Source organism: Scyliorhinus torazame, chromosome 2 (genome assembly GCF_047496885.1).
Source record: "Scyliorhinus torazame isolate Kashiwa2021f chromosome 2, sScyTor2.1, whole genome shotgun sequence".
NCBI lineage: Eukaryota > Metazoa > Chordata > Chondrichthyes > Carcharhiniformes > Scyliorhinidae > Scyliorhinus > Scyliorhinus torazame.
In genome coordinates, this window is record NC_092708.1 from 356,554,105 (window position 1) to 356,573,498 (window position 19,394).

General features: G+C 47.1%; 1 protein-coding gene across 2 annotated transcripts in view; it reads left to right on the forward strand.

Annotated features, from left to right (window-relative positions):
* prkcha (protein kinase C, eta, a) overlaps positions 1-14,427 on the forward strand; it is a 302,477-nt gene extending 288,050 nt beyond the window's left edge. For both annotated transcript variants that reach the window (XM_072491907.1, XM_072491914.1), the window contains 2 exons: positions 5,449-5,595; positions 13,412-14,427. In XM_072491907.1, the coding sequence (XP_072348008.1) occupies positions 5,449-5,595; positions 13,412-13,558 (294 nt within the window). In that variant the 3' untranslated portion in view covers positions 13,559-14,427. The remainder of the gene's footprint in view (positions 1-5,448; positions 5,596-13,411) is intronic.
* Positions 14,428-19,394: the final 4,967 nt, after the last annotated feature.

A 19,394-nucleotide genomic window follows, 5' to 3' on the forward strand; every position in this document is an offset into this window, starting at 1 on the left:
TATTATTGTTCATCTAAACGTAACCAATTTTTTAAAAAAAACTTTCTGTAATACAAATCTACAGGCCTTACACAAGTGAGCATCAGCAAGTTATTCTGCCAGTCTTCCAGTCATTACTATCCAGCAATCTCATTGGGTGTGTTTGCAAGTCATAGAATCGGAGAATTTACAGTGCTGAATGAGGCCATTCGGCCCATTGAGTCTGCACCAGCCATGGAAAGAGCACCGCACTTAAGCCCACACTTCCAACCTATCCCCATAACCCAGTAACCTAAGTATGTGTGTATGTATTTGAGTGTTTGTATTTGTGTGTGTATTTGTATGTGTTTGTTTATGTGTGTGTGCAGATGTGTGTGTGTGCAGATGTGTGTGTGCAGATGTGTGTCTTTGTGTGTTTGTATGTATGTGCTTGAATATGTCTGTGTGTGTGTGTTTGTATATGTACATGTGTGTGTTTGTCTATGTGTGTGAGTTTGTGTGGATGTGTGCCTGCATGCCCGTGTGTATCTGCATGGGTGTGTGGTTTGTGTGTGTATGTATATGTGTGTGTGTATGTGCGTTTCTGTATGTGTGCCTGTGTCCCTTTGTGGGTATGTGTGCCTGTGTGTGTGTGACTTTCTCTAAACTGGAGGAGAAAAAGTAGAATTAATAATTCCAAAATGGAAAGAACAGTTGTGTGTAAAATCGAAATACCTTCTGCTTTACATCCTCCTATTCTTTGTGTATTTCATCTTCATTTTCTGAATGATTTTTTTTAGATTCAATATTCAACATGTTCCCCACAGTCTTCCTCATGCTCCATCCACTCTGTACATAATCTCAGCCATCCAGAAGAGATGGAATTGGTCACTGTAAAGGAAGGTGCCTTGATGTCTTGAAGAGTGGCACAGTGGTTAGCACTGCTGTCTCAGAGTGCCAGGGGCCTAGGTCCAATTCCGGCTTTGGGTGACTGTGTGGAGTTTGCACTTTCTCCCCGTGTCTGCGTGGGTTTCCTCCGGGTGCTCTGGTTTCCTCCCACAGTCCAAAGACATGCAGGCTAGGTGGATTGGCCATGCTAAATTGTCCCTCAATGGTCAAAGGTTAGGTGGGGTTACAGGGATAGGGTGGGGATCAGGCCTAGGCAGGGTGCTCTTTCAAAGGGTCAGTGCAAACTCGATAGGCTGAATGGCCTCCTTCTGCACCGAAGGGATTCTATGATTTATACTATGAAACAGTAATAACGTTTTGATGGCCAACATGTATTTATATTAAAGGAACAGCCTCACAAATAAAAAGCTGGTTCCCTTCAGAGATCTAATTTATTGGGGAGCTACAGGTTCAATGCTCCTCAAACTCTTTTTCCCTCTTATGTTTTAATGATCTATTCCATCCATTGCAATCTCCATACGATCGTAGGTCAATAATCAGTTTGATCAATCAATCTCCCTAACTGTAATAATCACTATGATTTTAGGAATATTGTAACCTGACTATCGACATTTGTTTTTCAAGGGAGGCTTTTATCATTTGTTGATTAATCTTTGTGCATCAGACTGCTAAACATGTCCCTTTGTAAGAGGACCAAAGAATCTTGAACTGGTTTTGTAAGCAAATATCAACGAGCAATCAGGGGCAAACAGGTTAGAGCAGGTTCTATTTCACGTCGGTATAATTGTTATCAGGGGAGTCATTTAGTTGTTTGACAAGTGTGCAGGTCGAAGTCCTTTGGACAACATTGAACGTACGCAAGGCGGAGCTCCATGTCCATATGTGGCAGGATTTATAGAATGCCCATCGCTACCTTTTGCAAATCTCTTTTTTATTCCCAAAATATTCACTGTCCCCGCAAAAATAAAGATTGCAGGAAGATCTCAGCGACCTGAAGGTGTTACCCAATCTTTTGCAAAACACTGATTTACATATCAGTACTATAGCTACCAGCTCACCTCTAGGCCATTCCTTTCATAGTTTTATTGCATTACTTTAACAATGATTACATTGTCTTTATTTCAATGCATTTGGTGGAAATAACTGGCATCAACTCTTGAGCTTTAGCAGAGTCAAAAATAAATATTCTTACAATAGCATTCCTGAAGTAGCAGGTTGATAAGGTCATTAAGAAGGCAGATGGAATCCTTTCATTTCTTAGCCAAGGTATAGAATGTAAAAGCAGCGAGGAGTATGCTGCAACGATATAGAACATTAGGCCACAACTTGAATACCGTGTGTGCATCTCTTTATAGAAAGGATGTAATTGAACTAGAGAGGCTACAGAGGAGATTTAGGAGGATTTAAGCCAGGACTGGGAAATTGCAGCTATGAGGAAAGATTGGATAAGCTGGGGTTGTTCTCCTTGAAGCAGAGGCGGCTGAGGGGAGATTTGATTGAGTTCAACAAAATTGTTCACAGCAAGTTCATATTTCATTTGTTTCGTTGGAGGAAGACGTGCCTCTTGTAGCACAATCAATCACTCACGAGACGAGATGAGAAGGAGTCGAACAATGGCTTTATTACGCAGACTTGTTCCCCAGCAGCACAGTTACAGAATGCAGCTGCTGGGAGAACCCGGGCTCTTATACTCCGCCTTACTGGGTGGAGCCAGCAGGTGACTGATCCAATCGGGATTCAGTGTCTATCCACCAATAGCCTCTCAGCATCACAGGGTACCTTAATACCCCTAATACATACCACCACATTCACCCCTTGCTAAAAAGGAACCCGGCGGAGTAGTGGGCCGTATGGTAGTAGGGGTTTCCAGAGTCGGTACCTACGATGCCGCTACACGGCGGCTGTGCTCCAATATCAACTACTTACAATGCCGCTTTTACTGGGCAGCCAAAAAAAATTATTTACAGAGGCATTTCTTGCTTCATTATACTGATTCGATGAGTCGAATGGGTGCCCTGGTCGTCCTCGCCGATCGTCTTAGCCCCGGTGGCAATGCAGGCGCAAGTTCAGGCCCCGTCGTCTCTGGGAGCGTGGCAATGCCTCGTCCCGCTCCAATATCCCTATTCGGGGCCGGGGGAAGGACCGATCCACCCTGGAAGGGGGTGGCTGTGGGGTGCGCCGACGGGAGGTAGGGGGTGATTGGTGTTGGGGTGCGTGTGGCTCCAGAGGGGGTCACTGGTGTTGGGGTGTGTGGAGCTCCCTGCCAGGTCCCGCAGGGAGATCATGTCCTGTCGGCTGTTGGGGTACGCCATGTAGGCGTATTGAGGGTTCGCGTGGAGAAGATGAACCCTCTCGACCAACGGGTCCGATTTGTGCGTCCGCACATGTTTTCGGAGCAGGATGGGTCCCAGGGCTGCCAGCCAGGTCGGGAGTGCCGTTCCGGAGGAGGACTTCCGTATCGGGATGTATAAAACTCTCCGTGGTACCAGAGTCGATCAAGCAGGGATTCTATATTACAAATATGGTTGTTGATGCTGTTTGGAGCGTTCGGGGCCACGACTGGTCCAGGGTCACCGAAACCAGTCGTAGTTGCTGCATCGGGGCGTTTTCTTCAGGGCCCGTGTGGCTGTCCATCCCGGGGTCCTTAGTCGTCAGCCAAGATGGCAGCGTCCACGGGTCGCCCACGGTCGGGGGGTGGACAAGATGGCGCCGTCCATGGATCACACGTTGCCGGGGGAGCACAGAATGCGCGCCCATCCCTCCCGCATGGAGTCCGGGACCCAAGATGGCGGCGCCCGTTGGCCGTACATGGATCGTTGGGGGGGGGGGTTGAGTTTGGGGTTCTCCCCCGGAGATTGCGGGTACCCCCCGGGCCTGGCACACAGCTAAGAAATGCCCCTTTTTCCCGCACCCTTTACAGAGGGCTGAGCGGGCCGGGCAGATACATACCACCACACCTCTCCATGGATAGCCGTGGGGTATCTGCTCTGTATAGGCAAGTCATAAACTCCTTCGCAACATCTGGTCACTTAATTGTGTCCATCTATAAGATGAATAAAACATACATTGGTGGGGTGAAAAATTGAGATTGATTACTAATGTGGATAGAGCATGTTGGGGCTGAGAAGAGTGGCGAGTATATGCAAAAGTACAATTTGGAGGCTGGAAAAATTGGGTTGTCATAACACCAGATTGCCTCATACACTCCGATTTATGGGAGCATTCTACAACGGCACGTCTCAAGGACATTAATTTTAAACCCTGTTTATGTGTTGGCTGCTGTACCTCTGGAATCTGCCCATTGCAAGGCAAAGTTAAGAGCAGTCCAAAGATGGCATGTGCATTTGGTTTCAACGGCAAATTAGAATTTTACGCTTCCGGCAAAAGACCAGTTTTAATACCAGGGAAAGTCGCAGTGTATTGAAGTCCACACCCTGAGAAAGTGGCGATCTCCAGCACGCAGCGCTGCTGCTGAGAGGCATGTGCATTCACTTTTAGCTGCACTACTACTTTCAGAGAAACCCAAGCTTTGATGTGTTGACTCATATTAAAATACAGTTCTATGGATATCACTATTCAGTGGATAGTACCTTATTGGACTCATTATGTGGGCAATCAACGTCATTAAGACAACCTGCCCACAAGCCAAGTCTATTAATGTCTCAGTTTCAATATATTTGATTGCTCCTCTCTCCTAACCCCTAGCTCAGGGATGTTGTAGCCAGTTACAGTGTACGCACCATCCAGTGACTTCCTGTCCCCTAAGTTCACGCATCACCCAGTGGCTTCCTGCCCCCCAAGTGTACGCATCACCCAGTGGCTTCCTGCCCCCCCCAAGTGTACGCATCACCCAGTGGCTTCCTGCCCCCCAAGTGTACGCATCACCCAGTGGCTTCCTGCCCCCCAAGTGTACGCATCACCCAGTGGCTTCCTGTCCCCCAAGTGTACGCATCACCAAGTGGCTTCCTGCCCTACAAGCTTAATATTTGGGGTCTTTCTGATCTCCACCTTGAGTGTCACACCACAAGCTCAGTTATCTACCAAACTGCTTCCTGTTTTATTTAATCTGGGAAAGATCTAAGAATGACTTGAACAAAAGTAGATTGAGGCCAAGATTTTTTTTATTTAAAAAAAAATAATTTTAGTGTACCCAATTCATTTTTTCCAATTCAGGGGCAATTTAGCGTGTTCAATCCACCTACCTTGCACACCTTTGGGGTGTGGGGGTGAAACCCACTCAAACATCGGGAGAACGTGCAAACTCCACACGGGCAGTGACCCAGAGCCGGGATCGAACCTGGGACCTCGGCGCCGTGAGACTGCGGTGCTACCACTGCGCCACCGTGCTGCCCTGAGGCCAAGATTTTTAAAGAAACATTGATCAGCCATTTGATTGAGCTGATGGAGGGTGGCTAGACGTTGATGATCTGCTCCTGGTTGCTGCTTTCGAGAAAGCAGAGGAGAAAATGTTGGTCGGGGAGTGCTGGGTGCGGGTGTTTTAACTATTTCTCCAAGCTCTAATTCTGCCAGTCTGTAAAATTGATCAATAATCATCTTGTTCTCTCTCTTGTTGTTCACCAGTTCATGATAAAAAATCCTAACAAACGCCTGGGCTGTGTCACGGCACAAGGTGGGGAGCAGGCCATCCTCAACCATCCCTTCTTTCAAGGAATCGATTGGGATCTGCTTGAACAGCGAAGGGTCAAACCACCTTTCAAACCCAGGATTGTAAGTTAGATGAAAATGAGGTTTATGTCGTCGTGGTAAATGTATAATTACTGATAATTCACCAGTGCACTGTATTACGTTATTAACCCTGTGGGCTCTACCTATGGGCCATTGTGTGGCTTCACCCACAGGGGATATGTTGGGGCATGTACGGGCTCCGCCCATGGCTCCACCCATGGCTCCACCCCCTTTACAGGAAGTATAAGAGCTGCTGACCTGCGGGGCCGCCTTCAGTGTTGTACCGGTCACAGGCAGGCTCAGTTCTAAGCTGATTAAAACCACGGTTTACTTCTCCACGTGTCTTCGAGTGAATTGATGGTCGCATCAATTTAATCAGCTTATAATGCTACTATGGAATCAGCCCTCAAACCTGACAGACTGGAACTCGATCCACAGGCCGCGGAGGCGAAATAAGTTTTTTCACATTGGCTTTGATGCTTCAAGGCCTATCTCGCCGCGTCGTCTACGCCATCCGTCGCTGACGAACAGAAGCTGAGCCTCCTCCACGCACGGGTGAGCCATCGCATTTCTGTCCAGCTCGACGAAGCCGCTTCCTATACAGAGGCCCTCGCACTACTCGAACGCCTCTAATATGTGCGGCCTGTGAATGAAGTATATGCGGGACACGTCTTCACCACTCGCCACCAGCACCCCGGGGAGTCGCTAGATGATTACCTACGCGACCTCAAAGCCCTCGCACGCAACTGTAACCACCAGGCCGTTACGGCCATTCAGCACATGGAGCTCGCAGTCCGAGACGTTTACGTGTCGGGGGTCCGATCGAACTATGTGAGACAGCGCCTGCTCGAAAAAGGGGCCCAGGACCTGGACAAAACCGTAAAACTGGCTACCACTCTGGAGGCCACTTTTCAGAGCTTTACTGCGTTCTCGGCCGATCACGCGACCCCCTCGTGGGCCCCCAACCCGAGACTACCCCAGGCCTGTGCCGCGCGGCCGCCTGCCCATCATGGGGGGCTACCCTGCTACTTTTGCGGCCAGTCCCAACACCCCCGACTGCACTGCCCGGCCCGCAACGCGAACTGCAGCAGCTGCGGGTGAAAAGGATACTTCGCCAAGGTCTGCCTGGCCAGGTCTAAGAACTCGAACTCACAGACCCGATCCACAGACCCACAGGCCCGCAGACCCCACGAGGTGGCAACGTGCCTGCCGACTCCGCCTCCGCATAACATGTGCGACTCATGGGGGCCGCCATCTTGGCCATCCTCCCCCACGCGGCCGGCCACGTGCGATCCATGTGGGCCGCCATCTTGGACACCATCTTCCTCACCGCCCACCACGCTCGACCAACGGGGGCCGCCATCTGCTACGCCGCTCGATGTGTATGACCTACACGGACAGCCATCGCGGGGCCGCCCCAGCACCTCCGATCACGCCGCCGGCTACCCACACCTCAAAGCGGTCACCCTGGACCAGTCGCGACCTAAGCACCTCCGGAGCTCCATGATGGCCGTCCGGGTTAACGGGTACGAGACACCTTGCCTTTTCGACTCCGGGAGCACAGAGAGCTTCATTCACCTGGACATGGTAAGACGCTGCTCGCTCCCAATATTCCCGACGCAACAAACCATATCCCTCGCCTCTGGGTCGCACTCGGTGCAAATCCAAGGGTGCACTACTGCAACCCTAGCGATGCAGGGCGCTGAGTACGCTAATTTTCAACTATATGTGCTCCCAGACCTCTGTGCTCCTCTCCTTTTGGGACTCGACTTCCAGTGCAACCTCAGGAGGCTAACTCTTAAGTTCGGGGGGCCCCTGCCCCCGCTCACCATATGCAGCCTCACGACCCTAAAAATCAACCTCCCCCCCCCCCCCCTTCACAAATCTCACCGTCGATTGCAAGCCAGTAGCCACCAGAAGCAGGCAGTATAGCATGCAGGACAGGACGTTCGTTAGGTCCGAGGTCCAGCGTCTCTTGCGGGAGGGGGTCATAGAGGCCAGCAATAGCCCCTGGAGAGCTCAGGTGGTGGTCGTCAAGACCGGGGAAAAGTTCCGGATGGTGGTTGATTACAGCCAGACCATTAACCGGTTTAAGCAACCCTTCCCCGGATTGCAGATATGGTAAATCAGATTGCGCACTACCGCGTGTTCTCCACGGTGGATCTGAAGTCTGCATACCACCAGCTCCCAATCCGCCCGGAGGACCGCCACTGCACGGCGTTTGAGGCAGACGGCCGCCTTTTACATTTCCTCCGTGTCCTCTTTGGCGTCACGAACGGGGTTTCGGTGTTCCAACGAGCGATGGACCGAATGGTGGACCAGTACGGGCTGCGGGCCACGTTTCCGTACTTGGACAATGTCACCATCTGCGGCCATGATCAGCGGACCACGACGCCAACCTCCACCGATTTCTCCAAACCGCCCAAAAACTCAACCTCACCTACAACAAGGAGAAATGCGTTTTCCGCACAACCAGGCTAGCCATCCTCGGCTACGTCGTGGAAAACGGTGTCCTCGGGCCCGACCCTGACCGTATGCGCCCCCTCCTACAACTCCCCCTCCCTCACTGTCCCAAGGCCCTGAAGAGGTGCCTTGGATTTTTCTCCTATTACGCCCAGTGGGTCCCCCAGTATGCGGACAAAGCCCGCCCACTATTTAAGGCCACCCTCTTTCCACAGGCAGCCGAGGCTCACCAGGCCTTCATCTGCATCAAGGCGGACATCGCCAAAGCTGCGATGTGCGCGGTGGACGGGTCCGTCCCCTTCCAGGTGGAGAGCGACGCCTCAGAGGTCGCTCTCGCCGCCACCCTCAACCAAGCAGGCAGACCGGTAGCGTTTTTTTCACGCACCCTGACCACCTCCGAAATTCGACACTCCTCGGTCGAAAAAGAAGCCCATGCCATCGTGGAAACCGTGCGGCACTGGAGGCACTACCTCGCTGATAGGAGGTTTACCCTCGTCACCGACCAACGATCGATTGCCTTCATGTTTGACAATACGCAGCGGGGCAAGATCAAGAATGATAAGATCTTGAGGTGGAGAATCGAATTCTTCACCTATAACTATGATGTAGTATATCGTCCTGGGAAGCTCAACGAACCCCCAGATGCCCTGTCCCGCGGGTCATGCGCCAGCGCGCAAGATGACCAACTACGGGTTATCCACGATGACCTCTGCCACCCGGGGGTCACCCGGCTCGCCCATTACATCAAGGCTCCACGATGACCTCTGCCACCCGGGGGTCACCCGGCTCGCCCATTACATCAAGGCCCGCAACCTGCCCTACTCCATCGAGGAGGTCAAAGCTGTAACCAGAGACTGCCAAATCTGTGCGGAGTGTAAACCGCACTTCTATCGACCAGATAAGGCCCACCTGGTAAAGGCATCCCGGTCCTTTGAACACTTCAGTATCGATTTCAAAGGGCCCCTCCCCTCCAATAACCACAACACGTACTTCCTAGACATCATAGATGAGTTCTCCTGCTTCACGTTTGCCATCCCCTGCCCTGATATGACCACCTCCACTGTCATTAAGCACTGCATAGTGTCTTCACCCTGTTCGGTTTCCCCAGCTATGTCCACAGTGACAGGGGCTCGTCGTTCATGAGCGACGAACTGCATCAGTACCTGCTCAGTAAGGGCATCGCCTCGAGCAGGACTACCAGTTATAACCCCAGGGGAAACGGGCAGGTGGAGAGGGAGAACGCGCCGGTCTGGAAGACCGTCCTACTGACCCTACGGTCCAGGAATCTCCCAGTTTCTCACTGGCAGGAGGTCCTCCCCTAGGCGCTCCACTCTATTAGGTCCCTCCTTTGCACGGCCACAAACCAGACTCCTCATGACCGTTTGTTTGTTTTCCCTAGGGGAGCTACCTCAGGGGCCTCGCTTCCACCCTGGCTGATGACACCGGGTCCAGTCCTCCTCCAAAAACATGTTCGGAGCCATAAGACCGACCCCCTGGTAGAGAGGGTCCAGCTCCTGCACTCCAATCCACACTATGCGTACGTCGAACACCCCGATGGCCGGCAAGATACCGTCTCCCTCCGGGACCTGGCGCCCGCAGGCTCCAACACCATTCCCACTACTGCATCCCCCACACTATGTCCCGTCCAACCTCCCATGTTCAGCGGCCCTACCTCGATATGGTTCCCACGCTCCCTCCCACCCGCCACACCGGTCCAAAGGAACGAAACTCCGGAAGAGCCGCTCCCGGAGTCCACGCCTGTGCCGGCTCCGGACCCAATTCCACAGCCACCCGGACCGGCTGCAACACCAGTGCTTCGGCGGTCGCAACGTACGATCCGGGCACCGGACTGACTGAATCTATGAGCCCGTCACCCCCGCCGGACTTCATTTTTAAACAAGGGTTGAATGTGGTGAATGCATAATTACTGATAATTCACCCGTGCACTGTGTTATGTTATTGACCCTATGGGCTCTACCTATGGGCCATTGTGTGGCTTCACCCACAGGGGATATGTTGGGGCATGTACGGGCTCCGCCCATTGCTCCACCCCCTTTACAGGAAGTATAAGAGCTGCTGACCTGCGGGGCCGCCTTCAGTGTTGTACCGGTCACAGACAGGCTCAGTTCTAAGCTGTTTAAAACCACGGTTTACTTCTCCACGTGTCTTCGAGTGAATTGATGGTCGCATCAGTCGTATCCCTTACAATTTCCTTTAAAAGATTGCAACATTGTTTGTGTGTGACCACAGGCAGGAGCAATCTGTTCTCTCACTTACACCTTTATATGATTCATCTGTGCTACTGCTTCCTGCTCCTGACACCATGTACTCTGCACTCAAGTGATCATAAAATGTATTCCTGCTACATTTTGGCAACAAGATTTAAAGGCATTAACTGTGTATATTTTCTCAACAATACAAACCTTTCTGGAGTGCATTTGAAATGTGAGATTCTATCCTACTTAAATTACCTGCAGTTTTGTCTGCAAAAACTCCAAAGCCATTATAGTCAAAATGCTGCCTGCCGGGCTAAAATGTACAGGCAGATGACCAATATTGATCGCCATGGCATCCGTTCATGCCCATTTCGCCTCAAGAGACTCACTTTGCAGTCATATTTTACCGACACATTTCAGATTGAAGCAGTTCTGTTTGACTTGGCTGCTGGAGCTGTGGAATCTGTCTGGTTTATGCTGCGGTGCGCAATTATTCCAAAGTTGCAGACCTGGGAAAGTTTGTTCAGCCAATAACCACATTTATTCGAGCCACCAGCTATGAAAGATTGAGTCTGTGCGGCCAGCAGAAGTCATTTCTGATGCTGCTCCTGCTCTGCCATTGCTAGCGCGTGGGCGCATAAACACTTCATGCAAGTGACTCTTTTTGCTACCTTCTTCAGCAGAATCGACCCCTATCCTTCACAGCATTCATTTTGAAGTCAAGGCTTCCATCGGGTAGCACTAAGTTAAAAACACCATTGCTAATGCCCAGAGGGAATAAATAGATAAGTAGTTGTGGACTATTTTCACACCACGGGCTGCATTTAAAGGAGGACCTCGCCCGAAAAATTGGGGAGCCGAGGCCCACTGAATCAATCAGGCACTTAACTGGACAGTGTTCCTCAGGATTAAGGACCTTGGGGTGAACGCCTCACCTGCTGAGAGCTGCCCAGAAAATCAGAGACCAGCAGTTCCATTGAACGGCAGTGCCACTGGGGATGTGGTGGTTGCTGCTGGTATGACACATACTCAAGGCCCAGGATTGTTGCTGTATTCCAGGCCAGGGGTGCGTGATGGTAGGAGGGGGTCACGGTAGAAGGGGTCAGCAGCAAGGGAGGGGGTGGCTCTTAGTGACAGCCCATTTCCCAGTGTCTGGACCCTTGATCCGGCCCAAGTGCCCTTGAACGAGGGACTCTCATAAGGAATGCTGCATAGGTTTGCTCATCGTGCTCCTGCGTGGTGAGCCCCCCCCCCCCCCTTGCCATTGTTGATTAATACCAGGACCAGCAGGGTGAGGTACTTGAGGGCCTCAATTGAGAGCAGGATGGAAAGGTTGTCCACTGGCGCCTCCACCATCAACTTAATCAGGTGGTGGCGGGAAAGCAGCAAGGTCCTCACCTGCCACCGTGCCAGGTGATTACCTGCACACCTGCCAACAAATTCATCCCGGGGTGGGGGGGGGGCAGGCAGTAAATTCCTCCCCATGCTTCTGTGAGTAAAATCTATTACAGATCATTCGCAATCGATCCAAGTACAATTAACTTAGGTAGATGTATCTTAATTCAAGGGGTCCATAGATTTATTGTCCATTCAGGCATGTTACATTACCTAAGGAAGAATAAATGGCTGAAATTAACTCTGACAATTATAAACTGCATTTGTTTTAGGCTAGTTCATGTGGAAGTAGTGTGACCTAAATGCCCCAAAGAAGTGACGTGTCCTGCAATGTTTGTGATGAATTCTCAAGGCATAATTTTTTGTTTAGTCAATGCGTGGTACTCTTTCTTGTTTTCAGTCACAAGAAATAATTGGTATTACTTCATTATAATGCATAATAAATAATTCTGTTAATGTCTACCCATCGAATGGACATTTGACAGATGAAGTTAGGATGTAAAGGGAAGTAATTGCAATGTTTACCATAAAGTGCAGATGAGCAAGAATGTGTTTTGAAACTATGCAGAGGTTAAATACATTGTAAATGTTGAACATTAATAAACTGACAATGGCGTAATATTTTGGATATTCCAAGGTCCTCTAGCACGGCAAGGCAGCACAGTGGTTAGCACTGCTGCCTCACAGTGCCAGGGACCCAGGTTCAATTCCAACCAGGGTTACTGCCAGTGTGAAGCTTTCACTTTCTCCCCGTGTCTGCGTGGGTTTCCTCCGGGTGCTCCGGTTTCCTCCCACAGTCCAAAGATGTGCAGGTTCGGTGGATTGGCCATGATCAATTGCCCCTGAGTGTCAAAAAGCTTCGGTGCGGTTATGGGGTTACAGGGATAGGGCAGGAGACCGTGCTCAGATAGGGTGCTCTTCCTGAGGCTGGGTGCAGACTCGATGGGCCAAATGGCCACCTTCTGCACTATAGGGATTCTGTGATTCTATGAATATTAAAATAAGTCTTAGGAATGTGACAAGCTGTGACTTCCTGCTGCATTGTTCATGATTACTTTATTTCATTGATTCTATGGATGTCACCTTTTGGTTTTCTAATTGGTATTACTTAACACTGGCATTAACCAGTTGGAAATATGAGTTCTCTCATGTTTAAATAACATTGATCAAAATGCCCAGGCTAAGCTCTTCCATAACTACTTAATGAAATGTGTAATTCCTGCAGCACATAATGACCGTTGAGTCTTCAACCTGGAACAAAACATGAGATTAGACATAGAGCCAGAAAAGAGAGGTGATGATACAGTGGTATTGTCACTGCACTGCTAATACTCAGAGTAATACTCCGGGGACTCATGTTACTAGTACTGCGTCCAAACCCCACCATGGCAAATGGTAAAATTTGAATTAATTTTTTTTTTAAATTAAGAGTCGGATGAGTCCACAAAATCATTATCGATTGTAATAAAAACCCATCTGGTTCACTAATGCCCTTTAGGGAAGGAAATCTGCCATCCTTACCTGGACTGGCCTACATGTTACTCCAGACCCACAGCAATGTGGTTGACTCTTAAATGCCCTCTGAAATGGCCCAGTAAGTCGCTCAGTTTAGGGCAATTAGGGATGGGAAATAAACTCTTGCCTTGCTAGTGACACCCACATCTCATAAAAAAATAAAACAAATAGCGGTGCTTAAAGTTGAATGCTTTGCTTGGTAAAAGGTAGATGTTCATGACAATAGGACCAGTCAACGTATAATGTATCTCGCTTTTCTTTTCCGTCAGAAAACAAGCCGGGATGTAAATAACTTTGATCGAGACTTCACCGCGGAGAAGCCTGTACTGACGCCGATTGATGAAACCCTGATCCGCATGATCAATCAAGATGAATTTAAGGGATTCTCATTTGTCGCTGAAGCAGTGTGCGCTTGAAATATGAATCTCGATTCATTCGGGAGAAGACAATTTCATAACTCTGATGAATCGCAGCGCCACAAACCCCACCTCAAGCACGTGGAATTGTTATTGCATCTTGATGGCACAGGAAGCTGAATCAGACACAATCATTATTTAAAGTTTCTGAGAGAGAACTGGCATGTGATTTAGATTGAATTTTTGTGTTCTGTAACTTTGTGAAACTGAGTGGCTTTGTGTCATTGTTCATTAACTTTCCACCAACCTGCCTTCTGTATGCCAGTACTGATTGTCGTCATGGAGCAGTCATTTGCAAATATGTATTGTTACAGTAAACCATTATTAAATTATGCATTTCTTATTTGAACTCAGCTACTTAGATATTTAATTAGCTGCACATCTATTAGCAAAAATGGAAATTTGCTATGCGTATGTAATTCTACACTTCCACAAACTATAATTGACTCTTTGCAGTAGAAATCTGTCTTCAGGGACCCAATTCCTTTATTGGCGGGATGGAATAGACTGCATGTTGTTTTGCCTTGTACTTTGCTGACTGTTTCAAGTGGCTATCTTAAAAGTTCCATTGCACCTTGGTGAAATATATGGAATGGAGATTGTGCACTGTCTTGTTTCTATAAGTTTATAGTTGGCAACTAAATGTAAATTTAACCAGTTTTTCGGAGCTGCACGATACACGAGATGCAATGGCATGAGAAACAATAAACTGATTGTGAGTAGACTTTTGTAAACTTGTGCATGGAGGCAGGTACAAAGGAGAGTTCCTGCCTGTGCTGATTATCCAGTACCACCAATAGCATACTGCTGTTGTCCTGTTGAATTGTACAGTGTTGTGTTTCATTAAAGTTGACCAGTTTTTAAAAAAATATGACTTTGTGCTTAAACCTGGGTTAAATGGAAGCAAATAAGTGAGCTTCTCCTCGTTGTCCATTCCTCACTGAGAATAGATGACCTATTCCCGATGTATTAGTCTCATATTCTTTATTAGTGTTTTATTTAGCATAGATTGCTGATGCACAAGCCAATATATTCCTTGAATACAAGATGGCTCAGCTAAGGGAGTAGACAGCACTTTGGCTATGGCTGTACTTGTCTCCTACAAAAGTTGTGGCCACTGTGTAAAGTTATCCAAGATGGAAAGTTGGAGTAAAAGATATTTTTCTGTAATCATAACAATATAATCTCTTTTACACTTTTATTTCAATGAAAAAGTAGTCAGAAGGCCAATGTGAACTGCAACAACAACAGCTTATATTCACATGCCACCTTTAATGTAATAAATTCATTCAAAGGAGAAAAGTAAAAGATGTTACATCGAGCCCACATAAAGAGGGAGGGTTCAAGGAGCTTCTTAAAGGAGCAAAGTTCGTTAGACATGTGTGTGGGGAGAGTTCTGGAACATGGGGCCTAGGCAACTGAAGGCGCAAGCCTCCAGTGGTGGAGTATTAAATCGGGAATGCTCAAGAGGTCTAAATTAGATGAGTGCACATATCGTGAAAGGTTTTTGGCATGAGTGAGGGTTTCAGCAGCAAATGAGCTGAAATGGGGCAAAGTTGGGTGATGTTACAGAGATGCAAATAGGTGACCTTGGTGAAGCCAGGCATATGTGGGCAGGAGCTCATCTCAAAATCAAATATGACACCACGATTGCAAATGGTCTGGTTTTGTCTCAGGCAGGCAGTCGGAGTCGGCATCCAGAGAACAGAGTTTGTAGCAGAGATGGAAAACAATGGCTTTGATCTTCCCAGTATTTGTCTGTGGGAAACTTGGGCTCGTCCGGTACTGGATGTTGGATAAGCAGTCCGACAATTCAGCGACAGTTGAGGAATTGAGAGGAGGAGCTGGGTGTCGCCAGCAGACATGTGCCGTGCCTTCAGGTGATGTCATCAAGGGCCAGCATCTAGATGGGAAATTGGAGGAAGGGCAAGGAAAGATCCTTAGAAAACACCAGACGTTAACATTCCAGGGGCAGGGGGAGAAATCACTGCAAGTGATACTTTGGCTATGATGAGACAGATAAGAATGGAGCCAGGCAAGAGCCGTTCTGCCCAGCCGGACAGCTGTAGAGAGGCAATAGAGGAGGTGTATGAACAAATGAATTGGGAGCAGAAGCAGGCCATTCAGCCCTTTGAGCCTGCTCCTCCAATCAGTAAGGTCTGATCGTAACCTTTCTCCACATTCCGCCAACAATCTTTGACTCCCTTGTTAGTCAAGAATGAAGGTGTGGCCATTCTTGTCAACGGCTGCTGGCAGGTCGAGAAGGATGAGGAAGGATAATTAACCTTTGTCAATCTTGAGTTAGAAAGCTCCATTAAGTGGATAGGACTGAATCATCATGCTTAATTCACATGTTCCTTTGTATCAATTGCCATGAGGTTCCAAAGAAGGTCCTGCCATGTTTTAAGTTGTGAGAATCTGAGTATACTAACATGTCAGAACTGGGTAAAAAGCAGTCAAAGATTAGAAATGATCCCCCCAAAATTCACCAGGTAGCCTAAGGGTATATAATTTCCTCTGGCTTTGGACTTTTCCCCTTTCCAAGTAGGAAATAGAAATTGTGAGACAATTAATGATCAAGGCCCATCCATCTTGTCTTCTACCATCCTGGTAGTCACATGTTAGGATAAACTGAATTTTTCTGTTAAGTAACAGTGAGGCTAACAGCGGAAATCTAGAACTTGCTATCAGAGATCTCTCCCTGCTCCATAAAGTAAGCTGTTGTTGCCCATGCCAACTGATGTGGCACCAAAGTAACTGTAATATGGTGAATTTAGGATAATTTCCCACTAGCCACATACAGAAAATGACTAGAAAAGTCAGGGTTAATAGTTTCAGGAGTAATTGAGTTTTCAACACTTAATAGATGTTACTTAACTATAATCAACCTCTCTGGTCCTGAAAAAGTGTGGAGTCTGATTCCATCAGAAGAAAATGAATGTTGCAGATTTTTAAAAAGGTAATAATGTTTTGGTAGATATTCCTGTTTTTCTCTTTGATTCATTACTCTCATCTGCATGTTCCAATTTTTATTTTATCCCCTGTGCAATAATTAAACGCAATTTATATTTCCTGTTTTTCACTTCCTAATTAGCAGTCTGCATGTCTCAGTGAAGATACTTAATTCGCTTTTGTCGAAGAGCCTTGCTGCTCAAGGACACCGTAGGTCCTGTGAGAAGAGTGCCGCTCTAAATCAGACATGACATGAGTAGAAACGTCTGCTGGCAAGCCAACAAAGTATCTCTGGGCAACTGCACACATGGTGAATAGCAAAAGCTGTTCTATTGCTGCCGAGAGCAAAATCAGAAAAACTCTAATGGATGTATTGTCTAATCATGTACTTAATTTGTATCTGGTGGTCTTCAACAGACCTAGTAATAAGGTGAGAGAACTTCCCTTTTGTGGAAGACTGTTGTCAACAGAAGTTACCTGTTCATCCCCAAACTTGCTACACTTGTCATATATGTCTCAAATTACTCTTGTACTGCATCCCAAAATAATGCTTTCTGAAATAAATCTACCTGAAATGTAAAAGAAATTAGCAAAATTCAAATATAATTAGATTCTTTCCCTCGTCTCCCCCTGCACACGTCCTGACACAAAATTACTGTTTCCTACATTAACAAATGAATACTTAAAAAAAAAATTTAGAGTACCCAATTCATTTTTTCCAATTAAGGGGCAATTTAGCGTATTCAATCCACCTACCTTGCACATCTTTTTGGGTTGTGGGGGCGAAACCCACGCAAACACAGGGAGAATGTGCAAACTCCACACGGACAGTGACCCAGAGCCAGGATTGAACCTGGGACCTCGGTGCCGTGAGACTGCAGTGCTACCACTGCGCCACCGTGCTGCCCTAACAAATGAATACTTAACATGTTCATGCCATATTGATCAATTTGCTATTTTAATGGTTAACCCATGGGTTTAGCATATTTAAAATAACCAGGTTAATTCCTGCATTAAAATTGTGGGCAGAGGGTTGTACGATATGAAATTATAAATTTGCTCATGTCACTAACAGTCATTTCAAGGTTTACACCACCGCTTGCGCCATTAGAGAACTTTTGAAGTGTAAAGAACCAGGTTTACAAATAGACACAGTTCTGAAATGTACTGTTACTTAGTACGAACAAATTAAGGAAATAATTTGATCAATAAAATGTCGGCTCCATTTCCGGGTTTCCAGTTCAATAGCTTTGTTATGCCAGTAAAGATTGCTGTGTCAGTACAGTTTGAAAATACATCTATTAAATCCTAAATTAATCGTAATTCAACACCAAAGCATTTAATCTATATTTATACATCCTAATTATAACCATGCAAATCCCTTCTAATATTACTCTTGCATAGATACTAGGCCAATGTAGTCCAAGGTGCCATCTACCTTTACTTAACCAATAAATGAATCAAATGTTTTTTGCTTTTTCCTTGCCAAAATTCTCCCCTCCTGTGCTAAACATGGTTATGAGCCCATGTTTGTTACATAGCCTTTGGCACCTATCCTAAATGGCCACGATTGACCTGTGAACCCTGACATTGTATAATGGGTGAACCACAGTTCAGCATGGCAGCTACACAGCATGACAGCTACACAAATACACTTCCTTCAGCAACTCCCAATTGGCCAACGCCTCAATTTTAAAATTCTCATTGTTATTTTCAGATCCCTCCACGGCCTCTCCACTCCCTATCTCTCTAACCTCCTCTTGTCCTACATCCCTCACATTGCAGAATGTAATTGCCCCCCCCCCCCCCACAGGTGGCTGTGCCTTGAGCTGTCAATACCTAAGCTCTGGTATTCCCTGCCCAAAACTTCTCCACCTCTTTACTTCCCTTCTTTTAAAGATGCTTCTTAAAACCTACCTACCAAACCTTTGGTCATCTGCCCTTATATCAGACACAAATGTGACCCTGGTGTCAAATTGTATTCGAAAATGTCCCTGTGGACAACCATGGGATATTGTACCACTGTAAAAATGCTATATGAATGCAAGTCAGTGTTGATACATAGAAGAAAGCTTGAGTTGATGATCGCAGCTCAGCAAACATTGACCTATGACTCACAAGAACCTTGTGAGAACAGTGTTGAGGGAAATTGCATAACAGCGAGCGGAATCATTTTGAAACATTGAGTGAAATAAAACAGAAGACACCTATTTCAAGGATTCCACAATTTGTGTCCATTGAAGCAATCAAAGTTCTTATTATCAGACATCCAATGATTGATTACTACACACCCCAAGGCTTAATAACAAAGCGAGAGTGATTCCACTCAATTTGGTGTTTGTTTTACATTCTGACAGATCAGACAAAAGCACCACATCAGTAATTACAGAATTGTTCAAAATAAGTCATCATTTATGGAGCGCAAGGGGAGTGATTCAGCAATAGCACAATGATTGCACAATTCACTTTACTAGGGTATTTTGCAGCAACAGGCAAGAACAAGCTAACAAACAAACAAGTGTTTGAATTCAAGTCCTTGGGATGATTTATAGAGAGGTTTAATTACAGCTGACAGACATGTCGAAAGTGGCTTGAGAGGAAATCAGAGCACAGCCTCCAAAAGATCACCAGATAATTGATGAACGGACATCCTGGTCACTTTGTGTTATTTGTCCAGAGAGACGGAAAAACCTACCCTCTCCACCCCCCGACTTGTAGCATTAAACCATTGCTTCAATGATTCCAAAATGTTTGCTATTCAATGTGGAAGTGTATTTCATGCATTGATCGCTATTTGGAGCCGATGTGTACTTGGAAAGAACTTTGTTAGCACCCATGTGGTGATGAATATCTAGAAAGGGGGTTGGTGGCATTACTGCCTTGA